The sequence below is a fragment of the Dioscorea cayenensis genome, unplaced genomic scaffold (assembly GCF_009730915.1).
Source record: "Dioscorea cayenensis subsp. rotundata cultivar TDr96_F1 unplaced genomic scaffold, TDr96_F1_v2_PseudoChromosome.rev07_lg8_w22 25.fasta BLBR01001224.1, whole genome shotgun sequence".
NCBI lineage: Eukaryota > Viridiplantae > Streptophyta > Magnoliopsida > Dioscoreales > Dioscoreaceae > Dioscorea > Dioscorea cayenensis.
Window position 1 is genome coordinate 8,415 of NW_024087615.1, and position 12,146 is coordinate 20,560.

Below are 12,146 nucleotides of genomic sequence, written 5' to 3' on the forward strand. Positions count from 1 at the left end.
TAGCTCGCAAGTTGTTTGGTTCATTTGCAGCCCTAAACGAGAGCAATAATCCTCATTAATATCATTACAATTGTTTTAACATCTATAAAGATGTTGGTCTCCAATGCATACCATTGAGTCTCTAGCTCACTCATAGGTTGCAATTGGGAATCCTAACCCCCATTAAACCCTGGGAAGTTGTAATAAGCTTCTGAATGTACAAATTAACTTTATAGTTTCCACCTAGCATATAAAACAAATGTAACTAAAGTAACAAGAGATATATCTCTATAATATCTCAACCACTTGCCTTTTAGTTCTACAAGCCTCATAACTAATTGAACATCTAATTTAACTTTTGCAATTGTTCGATAATATCAACAACACCAGATAAAAAAGAAATGTACAATGAGAAAATAAACTTGTGGAAATAAATTTATACATGTATTAAACACAAAAGATAAATCCATAACTCTAATAGCAATATTGCATTGATATTTAAAAAAAAATTAAAACTAAACAAAGCATTATTAATAAAAGTAGTTAACAATGCCTTACAAGGAAATGTCGCATTAAAAAGCTAATAAGCATAATTCCATCTAGTTTTAACATCTTTCGGGGATTTTTTCGCGCTCACATTATTTGCACTACAATAATGAGTCCATTGTTTCACGAGGGTCATCTTCCTTGTTATCTGTGAAATCATATCCCTAATTAGTCTTACAAATTGTTTTAGGGACTCTAGCCTTGTTTGTACACATAAGTTCAATACATGACAAGCTAATATGAAATATTTGTCCCTGCATGAAGGCCTCAAATATTCTTGTAAAGGTCTAATCGAGGTCGTATTAGTAGAGGCATTATCAAACAAAGTTGAAAAAAAAACTTAGCAGTCAAACCATATTCTTCGATGATCCCACGAATCATCCTATAAATATTATCGGAGGAATGATTACTCACTTTTGGATATTTCATGAGTCATTAATCCATTAAACCTAATACTCTCATAAAATATTTTTCATGAAATACATTAGTCCATACATTAACACATAAAAAAGTATAAAAAGAGGCACAAACGCAAAAATAATCACAAAGTTGTTTTTTATCTTGTTTGTATTGTTTAAAGATTATTTTTTGAATCATCCTTCTTGAAATGTTTCTGTATGCCAGTTACAATGTCTCATCGATGTAATCTTTTCGCTTGCCATTGTTCCACAAAATTAAATTACAAGTGCTCCACAGAAATTATCTACGCAATTTTGTCCCCATATCTTGCTTAAGAAAATGTAAATAAAGAAGAGTAAAACCTTGCACCTTCATCTATAGTGAATTAGATTTAGCACTTGTTTTGATTAGCTTTTAGAAAACACAGAAGTGCTTTTGTATAAGTTAAGCATTTATGGGTTCAAAAAAAATTGTTTGTATTAGCTTTTCTGCAAAAGCAGAAGATGTAAAAAAAAACTGGAAAACAGTTTTTTTCAAAAACTAGTCATGACCAGCTTCTGAAAAAAAAGCTGTTTTTTAGCTCTTTTTTTTTAGCTTCTACTTTTAGGAAAAAGTTAATCCAAAAACAAAATACAAAAAAGTGCTTTAACTACTCTAAAAGCACTTTTTTCCAAAAGCACTTCTATTAAACTGAAAAAAAAAACATTTTTTTAACAAGTCAATCCAAACAAGGCCTTAAGATTGTGTTTGGGGATGTTTTAGCTTGTTCGGATGCTGCTTCTCCATATACTAATAAATGTAGCATGCCCTTCTGCCCTTGCTGTACTTAGAGTTATGATTTATAATAATTACACCAACATGAGTTACAAGGCGATCATTATCAACATTTTTGTAAAACGAACCTTGAAAAAAATCAAATTTAAGGGCAAATTATGTAGTAAGCTTTATTGTTCCAGTCTCTAATGGTACAATATACGGTGTCAATTCCACAGTTAGACTTTTGTACTCATGCCATTCACTACTCTCCTTCGTAGACAAGGTCATACCAACAATGTACTTTCCCTTCAAACTTCCACCATGTAATGTCATTTTTTTAGTTTTTTTAAATCTATAAAAATAAAACGAATGAAAATATAGAACAATTAATGAGTAAAATATAATAATTAAAATAAAACAAATTAAATACTAAAATCTTAAAAATTTTAAATATAGACAAAATTAAATACCAAAAAGAATTAAAATTTAAAACAACATTCACTAAATGTAAAATTGAAAAGATAAACAATGCTAGCAAATAAAATAAAATTAACACTAAATGAAAATAACAAATAAAATTAATAAATTCAGACTAAATTATTAAGTTAAACGATGCTAATTAAATATAGAAAAAATTAAATACCAAACAAAAAAAATTTAAAACATCATTCACTAAATGTTAAAATTGAAAAAAAAATAAAAAATAAAAAATGCTAGCAAATAAAATGAAATTAACACTAAATAAAATATAGCAAATAAAATAAATAAATTCCCACTAAATTACTCGGCCATGATTAAAAATTAAAACAATTAACTGTGATAAGTAAATAGAAGTAACAAGTAATAGAGTAAAATTAAAATAATTAGGTAAATTTAGCAAATAAAATAATTAATAGCATAAAATTTATGTAAAATTAGAGTGCTAACTTTTTAATTAGCTATTAGAGGAACTTACAAATGGAAGAGAGCTTGTAAAAGATTAACACTGAATTAGAAGAGGTTTAAACTTGAAAAATTAGGAGAAATGCGAGTTTGGTATGAGATTGATTGGAGGTGAAGGGGTGTACATAAAAGAAGGCAAAAAATGAGAAAAATGAAAAAGAAATTATTTTAAAAATAAATAAAAAGAGAAAACCAAACGCCATTATAGCTATCGGGCGCCCAATACCTATAATGCTGTTGTACCCAGCAACCAGGCATGCACGCACACTAGCTTGCAACCCGCTTTAGCCAAATAGGTTGCAATCTAGGTGTAACCCAACAGGTCAACCGGCAAGTGGCAACGTCATTGGTTAGGTACAGCCAAGCCTAATCTATAACCAGACCCGCTATAATACAGATTGATTACATGATTGAGTCAAAACGGCTGACTCAATAGATTACTTGATTGGGTTAGAGCGGCTGACTCAGCGGTTTTTGCCAGAGCATTTCCAGGCCGGGCCAGATGCGGGCCCGTGTCCCATCTAAATAAGTGGTATTTTACAATGTTGTTGCGTTTGCCTCCCAAGAAGGAATCTATCAATATATCACGCTTTAGTGGTATCAAATTCCCTTGTTCAGGGGAGACGTGAACCAAATATTGGTGTTCCACACATTCCATGTAAGACGCTGAGACCCTATAAAGATTTCTTGAAGCAAACCTGACTCGAGATGACCAACATCAAGATCTTCAGAGGTCAAGTCAATTTGGCAAACCTAGTATATCCGTACAAATAGCATTACCAGCTGACATAGAATTAAGAACATAACAACTATTCCGCACAACCTATTCAATCAAACTCTGCCTTACTAACAGACATCTGACAATCTCAATCGTCCCTGCTTGCTTGAAGAGTAGTAGCTTGGAATAGATAATTATACATTGTCGAAAAGAAGTGCATTACCATACATGGAAACAAGCAATCAGGAATGAACATTGGGATAATGCAGCTGTGGATGACTATCTTAAGCAACTGTCACTAATATTATTTCCCAGCCCAGTAAGACAGGATGCAGTAATATCTCTAAAGAAACAGTAATATACTTGCATTCCCGTAATCTCGTTATTGAGGATCAAGTTGGGACCAAATGACCAGAATTTCAACTGAGAGACAGCACATGTCTGTTGATTCCCACGTATTACCTGTTGAAGAGGGTGAGAAACAAGGAAAATTTTATGTTATACAAGACAGTTACCAAATAGCTGCGCTTTCAAGTTTCAACTTCTATGTAGCTTGATATAAATCCTAATTCTCAGAAGAAAAAAAAAAGACAGGGATCATGAATTTTACATCATTGAAAAATAATTTATTCATTGGATATGAGTACTTTGTTCAGGAAGGTAATAACTATAACAACTAACTTCCGCAATATTGTTACTTAATAGGGATGGTACTGTTGGCAGCAGCCAATATGGTTAGGAATCCTTACTTAGTAAAGCATATGCCTAGTTTAGGGAGACTGAAATTTTATGAAAGCATGCAATAAGGGTTAGAAGCATGGACTATACTCCAAACTCCAAATTATGATCTACATATAACTCATAGGCAAAATAGCAAAGCTCAAATTAAGACAGAAGAATCTTCAGCATAAGTTGGTGAATTGGAGAAGTAGATATAAGTTGAATGAATGAACATCAAATTATCGTATAACCAGAATCTGTAATATGTTCAACTAAGTGGATAGAAACAAACTGATAAAAACTACAGGTACCTTTTATCCACTTTTCTTCTGCTGCGCCACAAAAGGCGGATTGGTGTACCAGGAAACCCCACATCCAAGCGTAGTTGCTTTTCCATGTAACGTCGGTAAGTCTCAGGAAATAGCTTAGGATCATTAACAAAGAAAACAAAGGTAGGAGGACGAATAGCAGCCTGCACAAAGAAAAGAAGAAGAGAGGTTCCTCTTATGTTTATTCAATGATGTGATCCAGCTTTGTAAACTAATTTCAAACATCAGATTTGACCAATGTATGTTGTAGAGCATGAACTACCTCAACTAGAGTTGTAAAAAGGTGACTCAAAATATACTAGACTCAGCCTGATTAGATTTCACTTGATCCACAACTAAGATCACCAGGCAAGTGTACATCTAAAAAATGTACTTTTTGGAAAACACACTCCAATCTAATGAACCCTAGTCTTTCCCCGTCCATGATTATCTTTTCTTCTCATACTTAGCTTGCATGGCCTTACTGAAGATAAAGAAACTATACTCGATACCATAGAATTTCATAAAGAATGCCTAGTACCACTCTGCCTCATTTACAAGACCAATCATATTATACTGCTTGCTCAGTTTTCTATAGTGTAGTCTTAAATAATAAATTGAGCCAGGATCCGGGAGAGTACCCTAAACTCAACCTGCTCACCAACATCCAAACACTTGCTCCTTACGATGTGATCTAGCTCCAAAAGCCTTGAAGACAGCTTGAATTTCTTATTTTACAGGAAATACCTTGTCCTTGTGTGCTTAGAATTTGGATCTTGCATTTTGGCTTAAACTTTTTCATGGGTTTAACAGATTGTACATACCAGTGGAGAGAAGATACAAGTGTCTCACACATATTTGTGTCGATTACCAGTGCCATGAGCATGACACAAATAACACATGTCTAATCAGCACATCTGCCACAAAATACGGCGTATATGGGCCTTACAGTTTATCTTCGTTCATAGATCTTGCAGTCGGCTTGTGAATGCATTGTTAAAAACAAGCTATAGGTTTTATAAATGATCAGAAAACTATAGCCATCTATTCGTATGTTTATTTAAAATTGATTTGATGGTATGTCACCTAATTCGCTTTAAATAGAAATATATAATGTTTAGTTCAAAGAACAAATTAAATAATGCAGTAGTGCACCTTTGCACGTTATTCTCCTCATGTGTCTTCAGTTTGACAAATGCTCTGGTGCACACACTGAGCAGAAGCACAAGGATGACTTCAGATTCCAACCATGTTTAAGGAAATTTGGCAGCACCATTATGACCGCATAAAATGATATCCCAAGTTATATCGGCAAAAGTGATTATATATCCTTTCTAGATACCTTGAATTCCAATGGCACCATTGTAGCTACAAGTAATTGTTCAGCACTGAAGGGTTCATTATACAACAAGAAAACTCCAAAGTTCTTCCCACCAATAGGGAAAAGCACCAGAAGTTTAGAAATTGTGATGTGGGAATGAAAATAAGGGAGATGCTAACGCCCACTGAAGATATAAGACAATGAAATCTCCTAATCATTTTTAATTTCAAATTAAAAATAAGCATCTTCAGTGATGTGCCCTGAATATATTGCGTCAAAGATCAACAAAAATTTTTCCTAATGCTAAAATATTCATATATAAAACACCATTTAAATTAACAAAACCACACTGTCAAATATCAACTAGAACTACCAACTATAAATAGCTTGAGCATCTCTTGATAAGGAAACGTCTTTCTAGAACTAAGGGGAAGGTTTGGAACCCTAGTAGCAGAATGGAATCAGTTTACCGGACTGACTTCCATGCCAACACGAGTAGTTTAACTCATCACTACCTCGTAAGGGCGTTGAGAATTGTTTTTTCTTAAAAAGAAAAAAAGAAAAAGGCACACAGGTCGTCTTTTGCTCGTCTCCTTCTGCGATACGCACCTGGTAGTAGCCCGACCGTAGATCCAACTTAGAAAAGTATGAAGCGCTCAGTCGAAGAAGTCTGCAATCAAAGTGGATACTTGTTCTTGATGGTTAGGTTACCTGGTTGAGTGCCCATAAATGTCAATCTAATCTAACTAAGGCTCCCGCTTCTTCTGGAAGAAAACAGGGGCAAAATATGGAACCGTCGGAGGCTTATTAACTCATTCTCAACCATATAACTTTTTCTTTTCACTCTTCTTTACCTTCTTCATCTTATGAACACCTAGTAAATAGATCCATGATTAAGTTTAGGTTTTCACTTTCCCATGAACACCCAGTGAATCCACAAAACCACACAATCAATTACAGCTAACTTGTTCTCAAATATATACACTTTTCATTTCACTCCTCGTTAACTTCTTCACCTTATGAACACCTAGTAATTGAGATAGGAACCCCCAAGATTAAGTTTAGGTTCACTTTCCCATGAATATAATAGTTCAAAAAAAAACAGAATAAAAATAAAAATAATTGTTGGTTATTTTAATACCAGGCTTGTACATTTCAATTGGCAGGAGTCAATGTTTTATTTCTTTCATAAGAAACATATCACTTTATTAACATTAGATCTAAATCAAGACAGATATCGATATGATATAGTTATTGAATTGAAGGGTTTGAGGAATCTGCATTATGTTATGTTAGCAACAAGGCTTGTGAGTTGTCACAAGTAAGAAATCTGTTTGAAGCTTAGTTAACACAAAGTGGATGTCCTCCAAGCATCACTTTCTAATTTCAGACTGAATCACCATATTAAGGAACACGACATAGCCCACTCTCAACCAATACCTTGTTTAGCATTCCTTATTACTTTCTTTTTGCTAAGCAGCAAAAAGATGTTCTCATTAGAAATACAGAACTCCTAATACAATTTATATCAGCAGTAAAGCTGGATTGAGTACAAGAATTTTGTCCCCCAAAGTTGAATTAGAAATCATTACACATTATCAATCTTCATAGTCTCCCAATGGCATCTTATTGCCAAAATAAACATGCGAATGTAAGTTTGTATGTGAGATCTGTGTGTATTGTTAAAGCCACTACATGCAGTCTTTGGCTAAAAATGTTTCCTATTACTAATATCACACCAGGAGTAACACAAATTGAACCTCATAATTTGACAAAAACCAAATATCAATACTTCCCCCATTTACAAGATCCCTAATGTGAAATTTCCCCTCTAAAGCATCACATTAAATGAATGAGCATCCATCTTCACATAAACAAAATTTACAAGAAAAAATAAAATAAAATAAAATAAAACAGTACCTGGGTGCAATAATAAACACGTCCTCTTTTGCCACCCCTTGTCCTTGGCGGTGGTTTAAAAGCTAATGCTTCCTGCACAACTTGGTTCAAAATTGAAGTGCCTAGTCTTCTTGATCTTTCCCTTTCAACCATACTAGCAGCACCAACAATTCTGTAAATTAAATTGCTATGCATAAGTAAAATAAGGACACATGCACTTACAGAAAGAATTCAAAACCATAAATATTAACATTTTATAGTTGAGGGTCATTCATTCTTAATTCATTAATGTACTTAACTGTTGAAATAACTAAGTACTATTTTGTAGTTTGAAAATCCAACTGGTATGTTGACCTAGTAATAGGTAAGTTAGCTTGGGTATTTCCTATTATTGTGGACTAAGTTAGGAAGACGATTATCATGATGTAACTTTGTCTATAATAACTGTGTGTTCACTAGTTTGGAAAAATATATAGAAAGAAGATAAAAATTCTGTCTTCATTAACTATAGTCAGAAAAAGGTGCAAACATGAATTTAGGAATGCAAGAGCAGAGAGAATAATGTTCATTATAAAACATCCTCATTTTCTTACTTTAAGAGAAAGGAATACGTGATTTCACTTGTAGAAGTTAGAGATCTTACCATGTAACATATTCTGAGTTTGAGGGTTAAAGATTGGGTAGCAATTTAATCATGCAACAATAAAGTCTTACCATTTAATTAAATATTTTGCACACATTAATTATTATAAACAATGTAAGTTATGCACAAATAACCATGTTATACTGATTAAATATCAGACAACATACAATCAGTCAGAATAAAAACGTGGCTTAGATCAATGAAAAGAGTGGGTAGGAAGTCCATGCAAAGAAACATGGGCTTTATCCAGCCATACAAGAATGAAAAAATATCAAAGACAACACTGCTACCTCAAATTTGAGAGTCACCCAAATAAGTAGCAGGTGTTTGTACCATTAAAAGAATCAATAGTCATGCATTTGATTGCTCTTGTATATTTTTAATTAAGTTATTCTATAATAAATTAGTTATTAAGTTAATAGAGCACCATTCTTAATTTAGTCAAATTCTCAGCAAGTTTCTTTTTCATTTTCTTTCTCCATTGAAGCTGAGATACTAAAGGGTTTGCAGGAATACCACAATGTCAGCTGACACTATACCAGAAACTGATAGTATTTTAGATCCCAATATCATTTATAAGAGAGCCATAATATCAAACATCAGATAAAAGACACAAACAAAACATTACTTGTCAACACTGTGGCCACTTGTTGCAGTTGAATAAACAATGGGTGCCCAATCAAGTTCACGGAGCTTCTCCCTGACATCCTGATCATAATATGTAGTCGTCTGTTGATTTTTGTCTGGTACGGTATCCCATTTGTTTACAACAATGATGCACCCTTTGCCTTCTCTCTCTATTCTTTCTGCTATTCGGTAGTCCTTAGGCATTGCAACGGAACAATCAGACTAGACAAATAGGTTGAATGGCACAAACTAAATCAGTAATTTAAAAAAATGTATCCACAATGATGATAGCAATGGTACTCCTTCCAATTCACCTATCTGAAATGGCATTGTCAAGTAAGTACAATAACTACAAGTCTACAAGATCTTATTTGGATTCTGCCTCATGAATACTTTTCTTCCCTATAACGAAAAAAAACAGCAGGTTTGTGCAGGCATTGCTAAAAATATAGAGGAAAGGTGTGGATGAGGTAAGATAGGAGACCATTACTAAAAGGCTCCCAGATGCAAAAACTCAAGACAAGTGTGTTGAATAAAGTCTAAACTGGCGGATAGATTTTCTGAAACTTGAAAATAGTCAGGCCAAAGATGTCAAACTTAAAACTGATTTCTGCAAAAGATTTGCAAACAAAAGCCAGGATCTATTGCTATATATGGTGAAATAATTAAAGCTTCCAATGAAAGTATTATAGCAGTTTCGCTAAACTTTGCTATCAATAGTATACCTGCTCTGTTACACAGGCCAAGGCCTCAATAACTAAAGCTACCACATCTGAACGACGAATGGCACAGAATGCTCGATTTACTGATAATGCCTCTGTTGTACTACCCGATGAAGATACCGCCGCTCTCCGCCGAATTCCAGCAGTATCAATGAGACTGTACTTCTGCAGAGTAAAGATAAAAATCATAGTTTATTCTAGTTAATAGAGTTCCACAATCAGTTTATCGTCAGAAGTACAAATCTTATGATCATATCATGATAAGAAACCAAGAAGAATAAATAATTTGCCCTCAGGAATTGCAAGTGAGGACGGAAACCTTTAATATAACCAGTGCAGCAATAATTGACAGCAGAAATAGTCCCATTTAAAAATTAGAAGTCGCTAATGAATTTTGATCAATTTTGGTGTTATGAATCTGAAGTTTCTTTTCTCATTGTTAGTCCAAGGCTGAATATAGACCAAGCCAATAGCAGCCATCAAGTGAAATCAAGACTATTAAATATAACTAACCTGATTTATAAAGATAAATAGTTATGGCATTGATATTGATATTTCAACTTTCATGCATACAGAAAATTCAACTGATGATGTGCCTACACAGTGACACAGGTGAGACCATGAGAGAGACAAATATTTTAAAGCACCAAAAGGAAACAAGGTGGCAGCAACAAGCAATGACGATTTGTGGACTTAACAGGCCGAATAGCACAACACAAATATTTGAAGTAGGACAAAATACAGAATTTCATATTCACAAGAGCACAGAAGTCATCTACTTGACATAGAAAACTATTTATTGAAAGATATAAAAAGAATTTACGAGTGATGTGATCAAAGATCTCGATAAAATAGACAAAATCAGGTGTTTTAAACAACTGATTAGGAACAGGAGCACATCAAAATGTCAATAACAAAAAACAATAATAATAATAATAATAATAATAATAATAATAATAATAATAATTTCTTATTCTAACATACCTGCCCATCTTCCCCAGCAAATTCAGTATCAATGGCATCACGAGTAGTCCCGCTGATTGGACTCACAATCGTTCTGTCTTCTCCAACTAGAGCATTCAGAATGCTACTCTTTCCAACATTTGGCCTGCCGACAATAGCAATAGAAGGAATATAATCTTCCTTTTCTTCTTCTGAAATTTCAAAGGCCTGCACTGTACCATTTTTACGTGGTTTAATGATTGAACTATTATTATAATCATTTGATTCCATGGTAGTAGAGGAACAAGATAATTGTCCAGCTAAAGCACCTAACTATGGATGGCTGAAAAAAATTCAAAAATATAATTAAGTAGAGTTTTGCAAATAAACCCTCCCTTATTGGTTTATTACCAGAACCTGTGTTTGACAACTCATTCAAGACCACTCTTCATCTCGGCGAAAATAGACCATGAGGGAAATTCTCGGAATATTTTTATTTTAGTTTTATTTATTTCCAGATTAAATGATATCAGTTCAAGAGAAAATTACTTCATTGTATCTCCTTATCCATTAACTCCATCATTCCCAATCACAATCACCACCACCACGATCATGCTATCAACTTTTCTTAAATCTCCATCAGCACCACCCCTTACCATTCTCTCTTCTCACACAAATTTTTTTACCCCATCATTATCTTCACAATTGACTATTTTTAGATTTTACCTAAAACAAAAAATAATTATTGAAAACAATTCAAGTTTTCTAAACTTTAATACATTTTTTATGATTTAAATAATATAGTCTGGCCATAGGGACAAAACTTTATTGTGTCGTTGATGTTGATTGTACCATGAGTAAGTTTACAAAAAAATGACCAAACATGAAAGAGCTGGTCTCCCAGAAAGAGGGTTTTTTAAGTGGTGGGGCTAAACAGGCTTTGGGCAGGCATTCAAACCCTGTTTGGCTTTTTTCTTAATTTCATAATCTAAACCGCATTGAAAGCCCATTTAGCTCCAGGATTGTTCACAAATTGGGAGCTAAATGGCCTGTCAAAAGCCCGATTTAGCTCCATGGAACTCCAAGTGGAGGAGGCTGTCCAAGAGTCATCTAAGTCATTTGGAGTACATGACTATTTGCAACTGGAAGTCTCAATCTGAAGACCCCAACCATGTGTCCATATCCAATCTTGAATATTTGTTATCCTAAATGTGGCTATCTAATGCTCAAAAGTTATCGCATGATTTCATGTTTAATTTGTTACATCTGAAGCTTCAGATTATGCTCAAACTGATCAATAATTGCGCTGAACTTGAAAGATTGTTAGACACCATAAAAAAAGAAGACCAAGAGAAACTTCAAATGTGACAAATGAGAGCACTAAGATCACATGTAAAATGACAGCCTGCTGACAGATAAAAATGGCTAACTGGAGCTCTAATCCTTGTTCCAGAAACATGAAGAATTTGACGGAACAAGTGACCGAGAATTGAGCACAGAATCAGACACAGCTAAAGATAGCCACATCACAACATAAAAGACATGTACATTCAACCAACAGCAGAACCTCCAGAGATAGGTCACATGAACTTAGACCTCACCATCTCGCCACAAAATTAACTTG

At 33.8% G+C, this 12,146-nt stretch overlaps 1 protein-coding gene across 1 annotated transcript in view; it reads right to left on the reverse strand.

Annotated features, from left to right (window-relative positions):
• Positions 1-3,488: 3,488 nt before the first annotated feature.
• Positions 3,489-12,146, reverse strand: part of LOC120255883 (GTPase Der) — a gene marked incomplete at its 5' end in the record, with an annotated part of 33,962 nt that continues 25,304 nt past the window's right edge. Inside the window, 6 exons of the mRNA XM_039263654.1 lie at positions 3,489-3,802; positions 4,372-4,532; positions 7,610-7,760; positions 8,860-9,080; positions 9,584-9,745; positions 10,565-10,750. Coding sequence (XP_039119588.1) covers positions 3,799-3,802; positions 4,372-4,532; positions 7,610-7,760; positions 8,860-9,080; positions 9,584-9,745; positions 10,565-10,750 — 885 coding nt within the window. The remainder of the gene's footprint in view (positions 3,803-4,371; positions 4,533-7,609; positions 7,761-8,859; positions 9,081-9,583; positions 9,746-10,564; positions 10,751-12,146) is intronic.